Below are 21,697 nucleotides of genomic sequence, written 5' to 3' on the forward strand. Positions count from 1 at the left end.
AGCTTTCGAAGTTGAAGAATAACTTTGCACAGCCAAAAAAACCTTTTAAAGCTTCTTTTAAGAGAAGTTAATAGCTCTTTAGCCATGCAAGGAATGAGAGGATCATACTAAGAATATCTGTAACAGGAGAATAAAGCAAGATTCTCTTTACTAAATTTGACACCTATCTAGCAATACTTGCAATTGTGTTCACCATAACTGGAAGAGCTGCCTTGGTTCACCTTTTGTGTTTGGATTTTTCTGGTTTTAATACATGTAATGTAATGTAAAACTGCATCTAAAATCCAAGCAACACATGTAATAAGGAGTGTCCTTCAGATGCACAGAACAAGTCCCAGGGGTCAGGTGGCTCCCAGGTGCCAGATGTGTGCAAGCTCTGAGCAAGGACAAAGGCAAGGAGTTGGAGTCAACTCAGTAAACGGGTTACAATAACCTGAATTATGTCACATTTCCCAGCAGCTCTGAGGTGACACACAAATTATCACCACTAGTGGTTCATGAATACTTTCTCCTCACACTGATTTGCTCATGTTTCTAGTCTGGAGTCATTTTACTAATACAGCTGAAATCTTTCTTTCATAGAAGAAATATTTTAGTGAGAGTGGATTCTCTGTCCTAAATCCAGCAAGAATTTACGACCTTTATTCATCTTTGGCTTTTCTATCTCATTGTTTTCTGCAGTGTATCAGTGACAGGTTTGAATTTTAATCTGTAATAGATAAAATCTTGAAAACAGCTGTTGTCCAGTGCTGGAAGAAAGTGTGTTAAGATCAGGAATGGGGAATCCAGACATTTTACCTATTTTATCCACAAATCTGATCACAACTGTATAGATGCAAAATAGAAATTCTTTGTTATCTGGAATTCAGACAGACACATGACAACCACTAACAGACTGGTTAGAAACAGACTGGTGTTGCTTCCTAAATGGTAGGAAAGCAAGCACTGAATATGAAAATAAAGAGTGAAGGGGAAAGAGAGACTATCCTGTGCTGCCCTGGACCTGAAAGGCAGCCACAAAGGAAGAAATGCTGCAGGGGTGCTCATGTACCACTGCAGGTCCCTAGGCAGGCTGCTGAGTTACCCTGCTCCCAGCTGGGCTCTGCTTGGGGGGAGGTTGAGCCATCTGATGATCTAAAAATCCAACAGCAATAAAGCATGCCTTCCAGCTCTAACACTTGGCATTTCATGGTGATAAGAATTACTTAAAATAACTATAAATAAAAATTAATTGCAAAACCAAAACTCACCTTCAAGCTGCAGATTTGCAGAGGCCAAAACAGCCAGTGTTAGGGGTGGGGGGCAGAGAAGGAAGGTACAGCAAAAGCATCGATTCTGTAACTCTGCAGAGGGTGGAGAGCAAACCATTCTGGAGCCACAGAATTCTGTCCTTCCTAAGCTGGTGCTGAGACCAAGCACCTGCCCAGAGCAGCAGAGCTCTGTGCCAGTGCTCCATCCTGTGTCCCCACAGCTCACCTGGAGCAGCTGCATTGCTGCTTAGTGATTCACCCAGGTCAGTCAGGAGAGGACGAACCTGCACCTCTGCACTGCTGCCTGCACAGCTGGTCTGGCTTTGCCTGGCACACAGCTCGTGCTCTCCACAGAGGCTGGCCCCGTGCTCTGATAGATTAAGAATGGGAAGGAAGGTGGCACAAAAGGCCCTTTCAGTGCCCCACCCTCTGCCAATGACAGTGCACAGGCAGCTGGTGGGGAGCATGGCCAGGACAGGTGACCCAAACTGGCCAAAGGCTCTTCCATACCAATTCCATGGAGTGCCATGGCCAGTATGGGCAACTCACCTGGAAGGGGCTGATTGCTGTTCAGGGACAGGCTGGGCATTGGTCAGCACATGCTGGGGAATTGTGCTGGGCATCACTTCTTTCTCTCTCGTCTCAGTCCTTTCTCCCTCTCTCTTTCAGCATCAATATTAGTACTACTACTATTATATTTTAAAGTATTAAACTTTTTATGACAACCCATTAGATTTCCTTTTTTCCAGTTCCAGGAGTAGGTGACTGAGCAGCTGCATTGTACTCAGTTGCCACCTGGGGTTAAACCAGGACAACAGCTTTTTATACAACTATTTATATACTAACATATACCTTAATATGTTAATAATTATTTTATATATATATAAGCGCAGCCATGAATATATATATTTTTAAAATATGTATCTGTATACATATTCATATATACTGTATGTCTAAAATGTTGCATTCATAGCTTAAGGGAGCTCACAAATATTCACATACATGTACAATGCATGCGCAGGTGGAAGCGCGTGCCTAGACACGTGTGATGTATGTACACATCTATGTGTGTGTCTAAAATGTTGCATTCATAGCCTAAGGGAGCTCACAAATATTCACACACGTGTACAAATGCATGCACAGGTGGAAGCGTGTGCCTAGATGCGTGTGATGCATGTACCCATCCATTTCAGGGTGTACAGAAGAGAGCACTGACACACACGGAGAAGAGAAGAGCGTGCAGACGGAGGCTCGGACAGTGTTTGTGTCACAGCAGTCCTGCAGCAGGCCCCTGGGAGGTGCTGGGCTGAGCAGGGCAGGGTTCCTGCAGTGCTGATTCACCTGGTCAGCGATGAGCCGCGCCAGCACGTCCATGCGCGAGCCCGACTCCGAGATCACCTTGGCGGCGTTGATGACATCGGACGTGTGCTTCAGTGGGCCTCTTCCCCTTCAGAGGAAGCACAGACACTCAGAGTAAATCACAGCTCTTTGTTTAATTGAGTTGTTTTGCAATTAAAACAATAACCCATATGCAAGTGACAGCAGTTAAATCCCCCCACAACTGTTTTCACGCCCCACAGATTTGTATTGTTTGGCATCAAGAGGATGCAGAAGCACCATACAGATGTTACAGTTCCTTCATATTGAAAGTACAACCCCTGCCATATCCCGATTTTAAGAAATTTCTTGGGCAGTTTGCTATTCCCAGAGTTATATGAAATTCCTTTCTATTCCATGAATTTTCTAGTAATATGTTTCAAGGAAGTTCTGCTCAGTGTATTCTGAGAGTCATTATGGATATCTGGTCAGAAAAACAGCGGTGTTGGTTTAGTTGTGGTTTTAAAAATGTAATTGGTGCACCCACGTACAAACAGAGATGTATGAACAGGGCTGCAAATCAGCTTACACATGCCACTCAGAACACAGATCTGCCGTACTGGGATAATACTTCCCAAACAATTACAGAATTTCTTCAGAATTTCAGTCTAGGAAAACAGCAAAATTCTTGTGAACAGTCTGCTAAAAAGTCAGACACTTTATGTGTGCCCTCCTCCCAAGCCAAAAAATCTGCTTTAATTACAGGAGAATGTTTCTAAGAACCGAGAAATAAAATGTGAATTCTTAAGGCAGGAAGTATGACCACTTCACCTGACCTAAAATTAATTGTACTTCATGCATGTATAAAGTGAGCAATGTTGCTGAACTGAGTTTTGCCTTCCAACATCTTTGACAGGAATACTTCTAGTTTTACTAAGTATTTCATTTGCAAAGGCCCCAAATCAATTTACAAGTTCTGCACTGGACAAAGGAAGTAGGCAACATGAAAAAAATGAATGTAGCTCTTTGTTTAAATGAGAAGACCCTTTTCCTCCAAGTCAGTATGGTTTTGTGTGTAAAGAGCATTCCACTAAAAAAACTCATTTAACCTAAAAATATTATAGTATGGACCTGTACCAACATTGCAGTCAGGAAATAACAGTGGTGACAACACAAGATGACAGATAATGTTTAATCTCTTCTTGATTTATCATACTGCTCAGCAAAGAACTATTAGTTCTTGGAGGAAAGCATACTTTACTAATTACAGTTCCTTATTCTCAACTTTGGAAGCCCACATTTCGAACAACCTAGAATCCAGTATTTTACACATCATTGTTCCACAGAAAGGCACCTTCTTGTTATAGTAGACCTATGTGGTAGATTGATCAGTTTATAAAAATAATTACAGTGAATGTGGGGAATGAATTGCAAATGCAATCCCCTGTATCTATGATTAACTACTTGAGCCCTCACCCATATCCTTCATTTGCCTTTCCTGGTCTCTTCCCTTTGAATCCTCAGTTGTTGAATCCTTAGGCCCAATTCTTTTGTGTGCCTGCCAGCCCTTCCCTCCATTCTGGGCCACTGGTTCATCATTAATTGCACTGCAGCAATTCCAAAGGGTAGAGGCTTGTCAGGCACCCACAGCACATCCTTTAGCTGCTCCACAAACTACCAGCAGCCCAGGACCGTCCTGGTAAGGTCCAACCCAGGACCAGCCAAACAATACCAAAGCTGAACACAACCCAGGATTAAAACAGCCAGCAAAGAAGAGATGGCATGAACAGTTCAAGCCGTTTCTGCTTAGGTAGTTCTTGTACCTGCAGCAGCTCTGCTGACTTTTGAAGCTGGCTTGGAGGGTAAAGTCCTCCAATTAAACCAGCAGTTTCCTTGTACCCTCAGAGATCTAATGAGAATGAAACAATTCCACCCAAAAAAATTACTTCAGACAAATGAAAATGAAGTATTACTTTTCACCACAAACACGGCCACCCTCAGAACCACTAAAGGAGCACTCAGCAATGACTGCTCTAGAGACTTCTACCCCACAGGGCACCTAATGCACCAATGGTTCAAGTTCTCCTCTAAAGCCCCTAAGAAATGTGGGGTGCGATGCCTCTGAGCTTTCAGCCACAGCTTAGTCTTGAAATAAAAGTTAAACACTCAGGAATGCCTCAGCCTTGTGTTAAAAAGTGCTGAAACTCCAGCAAATTAAGATACAGGCACAAAGAAAGCTCCTTTGCTACACAACCAAGAACCATCTGTGCTCCCTTTTTTACCTTCATGTAAAATCCAGAGCCTTTGACATAAAGCACAGGTATAGCATATGCTCTATCTTTAGCTGCCTTAGGATATAGCATAATAAGCCATTAGTCCCAGTTGATGATGCTGGGAAATTTTGAGTACGTTAACAAGAATACTTGGGAAACTACACTAGATCTGCTGAATCACTGGCCAAATGGAAGAAATGGAGAGAAAAATCAAAAAACCCCAAACAGGATGCTAGTTCAACTGCAAACACTGTATTTGGATGTAAGTAATCTACTGCTTAGAGAGTCCCTATAGCATTTCTGTACAAAGCCAGAGGGGTTGTTTCAGCCATCAGTCTGAACAGGAGCCCCTGAGGCAGAGCTGCTGTGAGAACAGCAGACAGCACACCAAGGTACACACACGGGTAATATCCTACACAAAGCTTTCCTGCAACTTTCCCTGTTTTGGTAAGGCTGCAGCTCTGTGAGGGTTTCCATGAAGGAAGCTTGGACATGGTGGGAAGCTGTGCAAAAAGGATGATTACATGTCATAAACGTAAGGAGAGACAGATGGGTTTACACCACAACAGTCTGGAACTTGGGGCAAAGGAGGAATGATCGGCCAGAGAGGCTGTGGGACACACGGAGTGCCCTTGAGGGGCTCCAGGGCTGTGGTGGGTCGGGAGGAGGTTCAGAGCTGCCCTCTGGAGAAGCAGGCTCAGAGAGGTCGGAGCGGAGCAGCGTCGGGGCTGTGGCCCCATTGCCAATGGGCGAGAGCGGCCAGCGCCCGTTCTGAGGGTGGGATCACTCCATCCTATGCTGAGGGCTCTCTCTGCAGTCCTGGGATTTTATTGCTTGAAATTCAGCAAAGGAGTTCCATGGGTTTTGGTGAATAACTACCAGGTTCAATGCATGTTGCCTTCAAATGACACCAGTGCAGCTGCGCACTTTGGGAATTTCCACTTCTCCTGATTTAGCACAAAATCAGTAGATTCAGAACGCCACTAACTCAGATTAACTCCCTGAATCCAGATGTTAGAGACACATAAAGTCTATTAAATCATCGAGGTAGTTTTCCCCAGCCACTGCACAGCTTCCTATCAGTTTTATATGCATTTGCACTTCTTTCCGGTAAGTTTGAAGTATGAAAAAAAAACTTTGCTTGAAAGGCAATGTTTCCCTGAGCTATCCATCTCACCCTCTGGAATGCTTTTCCAGGTATTTAGGTCTTTCTCTGTATCACTGTAACAGCATCCCTTTTCTCCTACAGACCTCCCTGATCCTCCTCCACTACATTCTGAAGAATCCCAAATCACGGTGGATAGCGCAGACCTGCGTGCAATAGCTCATGCACCTACAGCTGTTCAAAAAACTAATATAAAAAACCTTTTCACTCAAATACCATCTGCTGGTCAACAACATCACAAAATTTCTCCATTGTGGAGTCTACCACCTCTCCCCCTAAAGAAATTCTAATTTCTCTGCTATGGAAACTGTGTAATATTTTAAAAAATCTTTTTCAAGTCAGCTTTCATCTTAGTGTTCCTTCCCTGCTTCCAGTCTCTAATGTTTAATGCCAAACTTCACCTCACATACTCTTTTACTGACATTCGTCCCCAGTAATTTCATTGAGTTCATAACCTACAACAGCAGACCCTGGATTCATTGTATGGAAGATCTAATACATCTGTTTTCCTCACACCTCACTATTTCCAAGAAAAAAGGCTTACAAGTTGAGCAAGCTGATAACATATTCAAGGCAATGAAAAACAAAGACAAGACACGAAATACAATACTTACAAGCAATTATACCTCCCCAAGGTAGTGATGGATTGTTACCAGAGCTCAAATAAACTACTCTATCCAACAACAAAACTGGAAGTAGGCCATAAATAACATAGAGAGACATCCAGCTAAGTCTAATAAGAAAGAAAATGGATTATGTACAAAGAAAGCCATTTGGAGTATCTCCACAAAGGTATAGGAGAAAAAAACCCCAATATTTCACCTCAGTGTTTCTTAAAAGGTACAACCACAGGAGGAAAGAAGTTGGACTGTGTTAATTAGTACAACACCAAGGGTTTTGGGTAATTGTGAAAGAGAGCCTGAAGCCTCTCAAATCTCATCGTTCTGGCTCCAAGCCAGGACAAACCGAGAGCAACTCCATCCCTGTCTGCCTAAACTTAACCACAGCGATCAGCAGACATCAGTATGGGGCATTATTATTGTTTTCCTTCACACTGGAATTTCACTCTGAAAAGCAGTGCTACTCTTAATTCTTACAGTAATGAAAACTTCAACTCCAAAATGTTTTTGCCATCACCTCTTCCAGGAAGAGAAATTCTTCTGTCTGCAAGCAAAGCTGGTGGCCTTCCCCTCCACGCTGTGGTCCCCTCAGAAATGCTCCACGCCTGCCCTGCAGCAGAAGCAGCCAGAGGGAGCTGCAGTGAGCAGTGGCTGAGGAACTCCCACCTCACACCCCAACACACGGACACACTTCATGGCACTGCACGGTGTGAGCTGAAAGCTTCACTGTCAGCTCCACGTCACAGCCCCTGTGGTCACGGCCACTCTCTGGCCCTGAGCTCCAGGCTCTGACCATTCTGCCATCAGAACTAGTTTACAGCTCAGCAGGTCCTGACAGCTGCCACTTAAACTGCAAGTTTGCCAGGGGCACTGCAGAGGAGACACAGCTACAAACCAATCCTAACCCGGCAACGTCGCTCTCTTGCTGTCCAAACCTGAGCAAATCTGCTCAAACCAGGATCAGGTCTGGCAAACCTGGCCAAAGCCAGGCCAGTCCCCACCTGAGCAGCCCCAGGTCTGGACCATCAATTAGGGCTGAAGGAGACCAAGTGCTGGCAAGGGCTCCTTGGAGGTGGGAGTGGACTGGGACATTTCCTGAGCTGAGGAAGCTCAGAGCTCCTATCCAGGTGATGAAAGTGTTACTTCAGGTACACATTTGGCTTGAGAAAAAGTGCATTACTTACACTGCTGTGCAGTTGTATAAGGTACAGCCATTACTTTACTCACAGGAAGACACTCCTACAAATAATAATTACCTTTTACAGACACTATTGTGGTTAGTTAATTCAGTTGTCACTACATTACAAGGTACCATTTGTACCTCCTGTAGTTCTTCCCCACACATACACTATCTTCTGCCTCCCACTGCTTCTCTGCAAAGTGCTTTAGTACTGGCATGGTAGGAAATCTGGATTCCAGTCTCACATTCTGATCTCTATTCTGTGAGCTGTTTTTTCTTTTATTAACCCAGTGGTTGCATGCAGTCCTGAGTGCGGGGATAAGGAAGCAGGAGTCACACCTCATTACAAAATGCTCTAAACTTACTGAGTCAATAGTTTGCTCCTGCAGATCACTTTGCCTGCCCTTCCCAGGTGAATGTGCAGACTTTTAGATTAAATCCGTGAAGGACTTGGTGTTCAAGGAGGAAAGATTACACTTTTTAGAATCATGGCTATAAACAAAAATCCATTTTATTACACGTGGTTGCACATCTCTATCAGTTACATCTACACAAACAGGAGGCAGCAGAGCTCCTCAGGAAATCCACACAGGGAAAAGGTAATTGAAGATTGTACAGGTGGATCCTAAAGCTGACCTCTGCCAGTTCATTACAGCTGTAGACACAAGAGCAAGAAAGATTTTTGTATCATGCATTTTCTGTCACTGTCTGGGTGTACAGGTTTGAAAATTACAAGAGAAGAACTCTTAATGCTGGTAAAACTAAGTAACTGAATTAAGATCAAACCCCCACTCGACATTTACAGGTGCAATGGCTGAAGCAGGTCTATTACGTAACAAAATTCATGTACTACAAATGAAAGAGTAGTCAGATGAGAAAAGGGCACAGTGAAAAAAACATTCAAAGGCATGAAGTAAACAACCATAAACTCATTGTAATAAATAGAATTTTGTAGGTAGAAATACCTTTTGGGAGTAAAGGAATTTAAGCCTTACAAAAATATGTGATTTCTGTGGACGCAAGAATGGGACAGTGGAGTTCCAGGCAATGTGAACACAGCACATGTATGTATCTGTCTGTTCTGGAAGTGAAAATTCATTTAATACAGGAGTTTCTCTTCCTTGCTGCCCTCCTGCACTGGTAATACATGGGGTCTGCATCTCCCTCCAACAGGAGTAAGACAGAGGAGGTCAAAAAGCACTGGCTCTGACCAGCAAGAGCAGGGTGATACACACAAACCCAACCTGAATATTTTGGAAAGGAAAGTATTTTGTAAAGTAAAAAAGTCTGTAAAGGCTGTTCTGGGTTGGTACCTTTTTGACTGTGCAGAAGTCAGCCCCTGACCTGGTGCCCTTCCAAAACTCTTGGCAGCAATGCCAGCAGGGCAGCTGCCCCAGTTGTCTGTCAGTTCCAAATGGTGTCTGCTGAGGGCAAATAAATCCTATCAATTTGAAATCAAACAAAGAAAAAGCAGGCAGAATGTAACAGGTATGAGTAACAGCCCAGATGATTTTTCAAGTATAAAGATTGTCCGACTAATGGAAAACAAACATTTATGGCTTCTGGAAAGATTAGAAGCTGTAAATACCACATATCTTCAGGCAGGCTCTGAAACCTTCTCCTGTTGCATTTTCATGATCTGCCTAAACAATGCATAGAAAATAGATTAAGTCATTGCTAAGGAGATGCCAAACTTGGACGAGCACACTGCAAGTGGGACTGGTTATCAAAGGGCCGCTGCCACAGTGGAGGGCAGAAGAGAAGCAACCTGGTTTCTCTGGGATCTGCCTTGCTGTTGGAGCTGCTCAGTTCTTTACTCACAGCTTGAGTAAAGGGAACAAAGAAAATGCTTAATGAACTTGCATTTGATACTGATGTTAAAGAAGAAGGCCATATTTGGAATTAAGAATTGCCTGAGATAAGCTGGAAGAAAAAGTAGATGCAATGTTGGAATCCTGGATGCAGAGAATTTTAAACTTTCTGTGATGAAAGACACAGACTTACAACACAGCACTGCATTTGACCTGAGGCTGTGGAGAAGACTTCCAAAATTGATTAATAGCACTGGGATTATGGGTGTGTAGTTGGTTAGAAGTGCGTAATATCACAGGGTGGAAAACTTAGTTTGGGGCTTTAAATCCTAGAAATAACTATGAAGCAATATGGAGGTTTTAGGGTGGAGACAGATTGTTCTTCTTCACCTTCTTCTTCCTGGGTTTGAGTTTTGTAATTGGACAGAAAAGTCCACACTGCGGGCTTCGAGGGATCAGTTATTGGGTTAAAAGGGAAAATAATCTAGGTGTCATCTCTTAATTGGACAGTTTAGTCTTAAAAGACCTTGTAACAAGAGACAGTTGGCCATTTTGTGCCTTGCTAATGAAAGATTGCAGAACTCACAGCTGTGAGGCTGTTTCACTGATAAGAAATAATAAACACCTGAGTCCAAACATGAAACACCATCTCAAATGCCTTCAATCCCGACCTGGACAGAGGTAGAAAAAACAAGCAGAGAACCCACAATACAATAAAAAAAGATACCCTCAGGTACACAGAGATACACATGGAGGGTCAGTCCCTACACAACAGGACAGTAAGAGGCACTAAGTTTTAGTGGATCACAAATCCATCAGGAATCAGCACCAGCACGCTGCAGAAGAGGTAACGGGAAATACAGACAAATAACAATACAGAGGAGAAATAAACACTTCTCGTTTTTTTTACAGTAATGAGGTCTGTGTAGGAGAATTCCTGGAAAGATGTAAGACTTTGTTTAGGAAAGAGGAGACGGAGTGCCCAACAGAATGGGAAGGTTTGGGTTTGCTTCTATCCTTTAGCTTATTCCAGGAACAGGCACTAAGGCTCCTCCTGGTCAGTGGCAGTCACTGGTCCTGTGCACAGGAGGTTGTGGCACTCACACAGAACAATGTCTGGCACCAGTGACATCCTGCCCACTGCCAGGTCCTGTCCGACAGGCACCTGTCCTGTCCCAGGGGCCACCCTGTTCCTGGAAGCTGTACTCTCCCCTTCCCCAGGGCAGAATGATAATGCAACTTGGGCTAAAGAAACAGTGAAAATGAAGACCAGTGCAAAAATCCATGGAATTAGTCAAAGGCTTTACACCTCTGTGGCAGTAAAATGGGAACTGAAAATTACTGTTATTTACAGCAATTTTTTAAGATCAATAGAACTTTCTATCATTCCTATGATTTTTTCTTTTTCTGCTCTACTATCTAGATACTCATTGTTGATCTCACACTGGTAGTTTTCTTATCTGGGTCATCCTTCCCACCCCAAGCCCCCTGTCCTTTCACCACCTCTACAGAATAAAGCCAAGCTATTATTCAGAAGGCTTTGCTCTACAAGGGACCCAGTCATTTGTTTTTGTTTCTCTTACTTGCTGTATTGTGCAAGCCAAAACCAAAATACCACTAACAAAAAATTTTCTCAGTGCTTCATACAATACAGAAGCAAATTTTTCAAAGACCATCAGCGACTACCAATTTCAATTCTGATGGCAATGTCCAAAATTCTCTGAATCTCACTAAAACTGAGATCACTTGTGCTCTCTGAGGAAAGCCAGAGTGCTGTGGTGATTTCACAAACCACCTGGAAGATCCTGTGGTACATCTGTAGCTCATCTCCAGTGCCACATCCATGTGGCAGGGATTTGTGGGCCACCAAGCAGCAGAGCCCTGCCTCCCCATCCTCCCCAGCTGCTTCCAAGAACATGGTCCCTAGCTCTATGTCTGCTACAGCCCACACTAGCTCTGCTCCTGAATTCCCCACGCTTTTCCAGAGCTGGCCATCTCTCACCTGTAACACACAGCAGGACTGCACCATGACAAACACAATGCCCTTCATCTGTAGCACTACCTGGACAATGTATTTGAGGATACATAAACACAGAAGGAACCTTTTCCTAATGATCCCCGAGTTTTCTTCCTCTCTTCTTTGATAAATGAAGTCACAATCCAGCTATTTAAACATGACAAGGAGTATTTCTACACTCTCATACTATTTTGTCAGTTGAATAACCTTCATTAGAGCAATCCAGGCATTGTGAACTTGGCTGCACGGTCAAAGGTGAGCACTGCAAAACAACTATCACTAAAAGTATTTCTGGTCCCTAGTTTTAAAAAGCATAAAACCAGAAAGGAATTCCTGTTTCAGAATGTAGTACCATATAGCAGAGCACTGCTGTACCATACTGATCATATCACTTGTGGAACTGAGAAATCCTGATATAATTCCGAGGGGAAAATGCTGATACTATTTGAGTAGTTGCTGATAATAATGTTACCTACCAGGGATGCTTCACAATTTGGAACTGCCTCTCAAAATAATATGGAAGAGAACACAAAGCAGCAGTCTGGTGGGAACAGAGGAGGGTATGTCAGGAGAGAAGCTGCACCTGCAGCCTGGGAGGCAGAAAAGCAGCTGAAATTCTGACTGTAAGTTGTTAAATCACAATTCTGACAAAACACATCACAGCAACAACAGCACGCAGGAAGCAAAGCATCAAAGGGGTATGTTTGTACATGTCTGACTGATACACTGAATATTCATGTGTGCAGCAACCAAACACAGCAGTGTCGGGATGTTTGCAAACACTATTTATAGAGATAAAAATCAAAGAATTGTGCCATCCTCCCACACTTACACTTGTGCACACACACAGACAACCTTTCCCTTCACTTCTAGATCTCAAAGTCCAAATCTTCTCTAAGACATTTGCAGTTCTCTTGCAACCATGATGAAATGTATTAGTGAAAATGTGTGATTTCAGTCCAGTTGAAACCAGCTGCAGGAGGCACATATATTAAATAAACAAACAAAACCAAATAATTAAGTACTTTTATCTATATATAAAAAATAACTTTATCTAATTCTCATTGTGATCTAAAGATTAAAAGCACTTTACAAAGCTCATTTTTGTTGCTAAACTATTCAATCAGTGGATTTTACACTGAACTAAAAAATAGTAAAAGAATGCCAAAAGTCTGTAGTGATTAAAAAGGTAGAAAGAGAGGAAGCTGCTGTCTTGCAGCTTGTCTCAGCTGGGTATAATGTGGACTTTGATGATGCATCTTACCAAAGACTGCAAGAGAATTCCAAACATCCAAAGGTGTCCATCTGTGTGCACAAGTCAAAGTATGGCATGTCTTGGATTTTCAGCTCTGTAAGCACATATAAACATAGAGATACTTCTATGTTTGGTACTAGTTTGTTAAAAAGACATTAAATTATAATAAAAGCAGTGGTTTGTACAAGATAGTGCACCTGGATAAATCTGATTATGCCTTTTGTAGGTAGATGGCATCCATGAAGCTCAAGTTTAGTTCCAGAGGACATTATTTATAGCTGTAGAAACTGGTTTCCCCCAGTTTGCAATTTCCCAGCCACTACTTCCTTAAAACCAAGTCTTAAGGGCCTGGAAGGAGAAAAAATGCGATGGGAAGGGTACTAATGAGACAAAGTAGGGGTGTGAATGGTACAGGGCAAAAATAGAGCAATGCCTCTTAAGTAAGTCAATATTCTCCTCTAAAATCCTCTGGCTATGCTGTAACCTTTAAGAAATGAAACATTCTCCTTGCTTTTAAAAGTGTATCTTTTCAGTTCTCCAATAACAAGAAGCAACGATTGTCCTGAATATCATTATTAATGTATTTTCTTAAAAAGACTCCAACGACTACACCCAGACTACTTCCTTATCCTTTCAGAGCATGCGCTGCAGCAAGGCCTGTTCAACAACTTAACAACTCAGTGAATCCCAAAAGGTAGAGTTTATGGCTTTACAACTGCTATACTATCATTTTTTTAGGATTTTTATCCCTCAATTATGTAATTTTTAAAAATTACATTAATAGCCGACATTTCCTTTTGGAATTTCCCATCAGAGCACAACACTCATGAACTGAGCAGCAAAACTGATGTACAGGAGCCTGCCCCAGGTCATGCTCCTGGGGGAAGCCACCTCTCTAAACCAGTCTCTGGCCTCTCCAGTGCCAGTGTCCTGCCAGCAGCACCCTCAGGTGGATTGTGAGACCTCCCAGGACATCCCTGTGTCCCTCAGCTGGCCCACAGTCCTGCACAGTCTGTGCCTAACCCCTGCACTGCTGGTCAGGAACCACACTCACAGATTCTTGACTACAGAGAGGCAGCATGGCTGTCCTTGGCCAGCAGCTTTGGCCCTGCACTTATGGCCACTGTCCCAAGGCCATCCTTTGCCTCATGGATGCAAACACCACAACAGACAACGTGTGCAATCAAATTAATGGAGCAACACATTTTCTAAACATCAAATTCTCCCAGAGAACAAAGCAGGGGTGGAACACATGGTAGGACCTGACCTCACTTGTTTAATGGCATGTATGAATGAGCAGAGAGCACTTTTCCTCAGCCTCAAACAGGTAAACATTTCTGGATGTAGACAATGAACTAATACAAAATATATCCATGCAATTTAAAAACATAAGCTACTTGAAAACCATTAGCTACTCTGGCAGATGCATGAACATCTGAATTCAGAAAGTCAAAGGCAGAGGTTGAAGGTGCCAACTACCCTCTGGACAAAGAGCTGTAAAGAATCCTAATTACATCATCACAAACCCAGATGAAAACACAATGGTGAACTTCACTTACCCATGGCAAAAAATGGATGGTAGCAAAAGAAAATGTAGACATTGAAAGACCGACTTCTAAAGGATTTTTAGATTTTTCAACAGCTAACAAAGAAGACGGTAAACTGATTATCCAAAAATAAAAATTGAAAAATCCAAATTCAGAGTTCAGAGAGCTCTTTTTCATGAACTCCAGAAAACAGACAGACTGCATGAACAAGAGTCACAGCAGGAGAGCTGTGGGTCAGTAATGCGGGGTCAACTATTGGACACACCAAAAAGCTGCAACTTTGTGTATGTGCTCTATGACCAAGTTGTCTTTGCAGTTTACGCTTTTGATCTGTTTTTTCCCTTAATCCAATTGACCACAATCCCACTTATCATCTGACAGGAGAAACTGCAAATGAAAATGGATTAATTATTTTCAGTTTGCTCTCAGATGCCACATCATTAACCAACACACGTGTTTTGCAGCAAGAGAATAACAGACCTTGTGGAGTAACATTCGATATGGAGCCCTCCCTGCAAGCAAAGACCCTGTATCTAGATTTAAGTACCAGCCAAGCAAACTGGAAACTCTGGGAAACCTGACACAGGCCCAGTGCTGGGTGTGTGAACACAGCTGCTGAGAGACTTTTAACACAACTAAGTGAAGAGCTGGATCAACAATGCAGTTTCAACTCTGAACCCTTCTTATCTCAAATTTTGTCATTCCCCTTGACTATGTCTTCCACCACAGTAATTGAAAAAGTCTCATCCAGATCTCAAAAACCACAAAACTGTCCAAAAAGTTCTGCTGTTTGGATTACTTGGGGGGGAAGGGAGGTATTTTTAAGGCTCTAGACTCCACACTGGTCATGTCTCCAGGCATTTAATCTCTAATCATGAAAGACCAAACCATTTTACCTTCCTTCCCAAGTGAAGCACAGGTCTGAGAAGCTCCTCTACCCACAGGTCCTCAGAAGTAGTAATTTCTGGGAAAAAGAAACTTGTATTCCTAGATGGGGCAGAAAATTGGGAGAACTGGCAAAATTGCTGAGCAGCAGTAGCATCCCAGGCTAGAAGAGAGGCCAGGTGATGGCCACATCTGTCTCAGGCACCTGAAGCTGTGCCAGGGAGCCTCTGCAAATCCCTTCTTCACTTCCCTCTGATATAGCTGGGATTCTCACAGCTGCCTCACAGCCATGGAAATTCCAGGGACTCTTCCCCTAGCCTGGAAGCCCTGGAACAGCCCGTGCTGCTGGCTGCCACTGCCAGCTCCCTGTGCTGTGAGCACAGGCTATTAACAGCCCTGTCTCCCAACACTGGTGCTCACAAGCTGTTCACTAACAGCTTCTCAATGCTACTTGAAAGAACAAGACCTCCCAGTGGTATAATTATAATTTAACTACCCAGAATGTCACAACAAAGGAATCAGTCTTCAATAAACCCCCAGAAAAATACAAGTTAATACTAAATTCTGATTTAAAAACTCACCTGGGCTACCAGCAAACCGTTAACATTTTTGCTAAAAAAGATGTATTCGGCTAAAGGGATATTACATTATGGCAAAACTGTCTTTCAGAGTGCCCATCTTGTGTTTTGCAAATAAAAAAAAAAAAAAAAAGCAATTATAAAAGATTTAGTAACTATGATAAAATGCTTTTTAAATTGGATTAAGTTTAGGATGCATAACATGGGAATGTAAGAATTTTTTGGAGTTAGGGAAGTTTCTGGTAGTTCAACTATTGTATCTTATACTACTACGATACCTGCATTTATCAAGTTTTCAAGTTTCATCTCCAGAAAACAATCTGGCAATTTTTGCCAGACTGGAGCATTTCCCAAGGGGAGTCATGAGGCTGAGCCCTCTGCACGCCATTCATTATAATCTCAGCAGCAATTGGAATTAAAGGGCCTACTGAACCTAGAGAGGAACCAAACCAGGACCACCAGAACCAAAATGCTGCCCCAAACCTGTAATGACAGGCTCACAGCTGGTCGTGGAAGATGGTAAAACTCACCTTTCAAAATTAGTACATTCCACTAGCAGAGAAGTATTTCAGAATTTCTCAGAAAACTGTCCTCACCCCATTTGTTCATTTTTTTAAAAAATACACTTTCAGTGTTGCAACCTGAAACTAATGGCATGATCTGTAATATAATTAAAATGTTTTGTAGTAAAAAAAGAAGAAAGTACTCATAAAAAATGTACATTTTATGTTATATATGCACCTAGCACATCTGCTATGCCACTGGGACAGATGTTTATTAATATGGATATTGGATCATATTGCTAGACTGCTAATGGCTCAGTAATCTATCTTCTAAATACCACACAAGTTTCTGAATATATGCAGAACCAATTATCAAAATACTTCCAAAAAAATCTGCTTTACTGCTATGGCCTGTGAAAAGCACCATTAACTTGCGGTTTGGTTTCAACAACAGGGTACCAGTTACAACATGTTGTGTTTATAGTATGTAGTATGAAAGACTTAAAGCCACTCCCTCTAATATAGCAACTTAAACAAAACTTCAAACTCCCAGGATTAGAAAATCTCCCCTCTTCTTGTCACAGCACTACAGATCACACCCTTACCTGAATTACTGGCTTGTAGTGAGCGAGTTTATTAGACAATTAGACAATTCAGTTAATTAAGGAATTGTTTGAAATGAGCTGAGCATCACTGTTTTAAGATTTCTCAAACTGTATAAATAATGATGGTTTATTAAATTAAAGATCCTAATATCCTTCTATAATATGCCAGCCCTTAACTACTGATGCCTCACCCTCACTGTGGACAGTCTCTCACCAACTCTTCTCTTCATTTGTAAGCCCTCACGACATTACAGATAAAGTTTACTTCATGCAACTTCACTAAAGAGGAAAAAGCACCTGGCTGTAAAATGCAAAGACGGAACTACTTTCAGAATAAAAATATCTACTTTGCATAATGACAAAGAACAGTCTTAGACTGAAAGGTATTTTCTTTGTACTTCATCAATTTGATACGTGCCTTGCTCGCACTTTGGGAAAAACAGTAAGTAAAAAAATTGTTATTGATATGGTTGACTCAGAGTTACCAACAGCCCTGCAGAACCAAAGGAAAAGGATTATGATGTTCCCATCCTCCCACATCTCCCCAATTTTTCATGGTGGGCTCTGCTTACATAAACAGTGTTATGTAGAGACTGTGTGAATGAAATTTGTATTGTCAGCCCCAAGCACTCAAATATCACGAGTCAGGCTCCAAAATACCACAGAACTGGAATAAACATCAGGAGAATTTAAATAATACATCTGCAGTTATTTGTATTTCCTTTCTCTTTTCGAAGCCTTCAGGGGTCCCAATTTTGGGATTTGCTCAGCAACCATGAAACTTAATTTAAAAATGCTGGGGATAGGTGAGTTTCTCCTGCAATAACATATCTCCAGTGCTAAAACAAGAAATAATACACATACAAAGATTTTTAATAATGTTCTGACTTAGAAGCACAGACTTACTATATGAGTCTAACAAAAGAGCAGTTAAAACATGCAAGGTCTTAATTTCTGTCTCCTCATCAAATGGCAGTGAGGAAGCTCTCCTGCAGCCACACAGTGGTGAGAGGTAAGTGGCAATATGGCAGGAGAATATTGGCACTGATGCAAAGAAAACCACCCCAAAACAAAACAAAAAACAAAAACAAACAAACAAACAAACAAACCCCCCCAAAAACCAAACCAGAGCAAAGACTTCAGCAAAGTTATTCACATGGGTGCTGTTTGCTAGAATAAGCCTTTGGCAGGCAGTTCTGTCTCTTACAGTGCTGTTCAAAGCTTATATCACTTTGCTTTTCTCTACACCATTTTAAGAATAAGGAATTTGCTACTGGCAAATTAGAGAGCAGCCATCATTCCTTCTACAGAACACTGAGGTGAGGAAGGGATTTCCTTCCCCACAGTGATGCAAGAACTCACCTGCTGAAAGGCCTGGTTGAGAGACTGTCAACTGCAGCCAGAATTTGGGGGCTTACAGAGATTGTGATCATTCCTTACTGTTTTGGACTGCCTGGTGCAATCTCAGGAAGACAGGCCATTGCTGATTACACTAATTAGGTACTTCAAGGTCCTCTTAACAACAAAGAAGGCACGAGACATTTCTGAAGGGACACATAGTTTCTGCAGAAAATTGTATTAACACAACTGACACAGTTCAGCCGGGCAAGTTACTTGGCACCAGCATCTGTATCACTGTAACTGTGTTGTGTCAAGACAAAGCATTTGAAAATATTTTTGGGACAGGCTCTCCAGTGAATAAAACTTTTTTTCTTGTATTATGGTAGGCAAAATTTCCTAGGATGTGTCCCAGATTGAGAAGCAAGATGTTTTCTATTGCCATCTGTGTAGCAGTTGTCTTCTGAGCAGTTTTCCTTATCTCCTGTTCATGGGCCCATCAATGTCTCAGAGATAACTGTTTCTGTTTAACAGGGGATCAAGGACACACCGAGTGACTCAGAATTACACCAGCCCATTGTGAGATGCTCTCCCCAGGGGGGAGGAGCTAGGCATTCCCACCTAGATATATTCTGGGGTTTGGGAGAGAGTTTTTACTGGACCTTCCGAGGAAGACTACACCCTTCTACAGGACCACTGCTCCAACAGAACCACATCTGCCACTCCAGGAGGACTGCAGCCACTCCAATTTGGACTGCTACCAACATGCTGGCCAAAGGGGTGTCAGGTTGTGTTCTGACTCTGTCAGTGGTTTTTTTCTTTTGTATTATTGCATGTATTTTATTTATTTTCCCCTTTTCCTAATAAATTGTATTTCTGCCTTGAAGTCTCTCACTGGTTTTGCTTTCAAACCAGAACAGATGGAAAGGGAGCATGTAAGTTGAATATAACAGGCCCAAAAAATAATGTGGTAGTCTTAAACAAAAACACAACTTCATCTGATTTTTCCATCAGTATTAAACCACACTTTTTTCTAAGGCCTAAAATTATAGCGGCAGCTTGTTTCCTCAAGCCTACAGGATTTAAAGTTGAAGAGAACTGCTAGAATAAGCTATTGCCTTGGCAAAGACTGCAGTACAACAGCTGCTTGTTCACTGAAATCCAAAATCTTGAGGGTTTCTGCTGCTGAGACAGCAAAGATGTGAAGAGTGGCCCTGAGTAACTTAGTGAGGACTTCCCTCTATGACATCCCCATCATCATTCCTCCTCCCACCCTCCTTCTGTTTGGTTTGTCTACTGTCAGAAGCTGGAGGAGACCTTATCTGAGTGCTTCTCCCTTGGGAATGTGGGATGTGCATTCCCAACCCAACAATGGGCTGTTGCTCAAACACCAGCCACACACCATCAGAGAGCTCTGCCATCCTGGGGCCTTTGGCCAGCTCCATTGGGGAACACAACTGCTTTTGCAGAGAATCTGATGGACAGCTCTGGAAGTGCCCTTGGAGGAAAAAAGTTAAAATCCCACAGCTAGTTTAAAAAGGTATAGGAAATTAAAGAGAAGCAACTCATTGACTCTCTTATTAATCCAGATTGAACTGCTGGTTCCAAAGGCAAAGTTAGGGCTTGTGCAGAGGAAAGCTGCAACTGTGTGGGAAATAGAACATTCTTGACACGGGTAGACTGCAATGATTGATCTGGACAGGACCTGCCCATGCGTAGCCCTGAATACTTGGAAATGCAAACAACATGTTTCAGGCATCCATGCAAAATTAAAGGCAATACTGACTGGATGCTGCAAGGCCCTTCCAGAGCAGTAACTCCTTTGGCAGCAGCTCCTTCCTGCCATACCCTGTGTTTCCCACACCATGCCAAACCCTTGGTGTAACACAGCACTGAGCTCTCGCAGTTCCTGCTAACAGATGTCCAGCATCTGGTGTCTGCAGCTCCTGCCTTCCTGTGCATACACTGAGAACCCTTTAAGGAAATCACTTCTAGAATATTCATGTTATCCTCATCTGCTACCTCTGACTGGCCCACTTGAAAAGCAGTATCAACAGAGCAAGCAGTAATGATGAAGACATTCCAGAGAGAGAAACAGAATCGTGCATTTTCCAGTACAGAAACTTTGAATCACTAAATTAACTGGGATCTATGATCTGTTTATAACTACTTAGCAAAAAAAGTTACTTAAGAGCAGAGCATTACCATATGTCTAGCAATTACCACAGGCCCATACATACCCAAGAGGCTTCTCAGCCGTTACCCACTGAATATGCTGCTCTGCATAGATGACTTGGCCAACAGGAAAAAGATGTTTAAACCAATGAACAAAACTGAAAATAAACCACTGCTTAATGCTAAAAGTAAGTCAAAGCTGTTAGTGTAAACGGCTAAGTATTCTCTTAATTTTACACCTAGCTTCCACAGTTTGCCTTCAGCTCTAGGGAGAGACAGACTCCAATCAGGACAGCAAGAGAACTAGTGATCAAGTCATCCAGGTGGAAGTGGGAAGCTGATGGGAACGTTGAAAAGCAGGAACTACGTTTCTATTTCCTCCTCCTCTGACAATGATCAGAAGCACACTTTCTCCCCAAGAGCACTCATTCCTGGGGCAGGCCTGGAGGAAGAAGCATGCTCACAACACCTCTCCCCTCCTCCTTTCCAGTTCTGGTTCTATTTTATTTTTTTTTCTTCTTGGTACATTGAGGACCTGTGGCCTTTCCATCAGCCTAAAGAACCTCAGTGACAGTGTCAGCTGCTTCTTTTAAGGCAGCAATAGAGGTGGTTGTGTAGGGACGATCTCAGTGGTCTGTGGAAGAACTATGACTACACAGAGATCTTTAAACTAGCTTTTCAATAGGTTTACCATGAGATGAAGTGACCCTACTGAATTCTCAAGCTCCTTCCACTAGCTCTCACTCACCACAGACACACTGAGCAGTGTCACTCCTTCCCTCTGCCACCACAGAGCACCCCCAAGCAGTGGGGTTATGTGATCCATACTTCCTAGCAGTAAGAATAGCTCTCTGATGATCTTAAGAGTGCAGGATTGAGACAGCATTGAGAAAATGCTGTGAAAGAACATGTTACATTTGCAATCTGCCATGCAGATCCCTCCACACTTCTGCCTTTAGCCATCTTCTTATCAGCTCAGGGCTTGGGGCTAGAGGCTCACTATGGGCGTCCTCTTTCTGCCCTCCCGTCCTGTGCCCCAACCTGGCAACAAGGCAGGAGGATGGATGTCCTAGGGTGATTGTTATGGTGTTTGTATCTCCAATCGTGTGTTCTGTTTACATTTGATATTATGTTCTGTGCTTTCAGAACTGACTCTGAAAGTGAAGGTTTGTTTTGCC

The 21,697-nt window shown here is 42.6% G+C and overlaps 1 protein-coding gene across 2 annotated transcripts in view; it reads right to left on the bottom strand.

The window, feature by feature from the left end:
- Positions 1–21,697, bottom strand: part of CTNNA3 (catenin alpha 3) — a 419,154-nt gene that overhangs the window by 20,570 nt on the left and 376,887 nt on the right. For both annotated transcript variants that reach the window (XM_072930782.1, XM_030275560.4), the window contains exon 16: positions 2,592–2,697. In XM_072930782.1, the coding sequence (XP_072786883.1) occupies positions 2,592–2,697 (106 nt within the window). The remainder of the gene's footprint in view (positions 1–2,591; positions 2,698–21,697) is intronic.

Source organism: Taeniopygia guttata, chromosome 6 (genome assembly GCF_048771995.1).
Source record: "Taeniopygia guttata chromosome 6, bTaeGut7.mat, whole genome shotgun sequence".
NCBI classification, from domain to species: Eukaryota; Metazoa; Chordata; class Aves; order Passeriformes; family Estrildidae; genus Taeniopygia; species Taeniopygia guttata.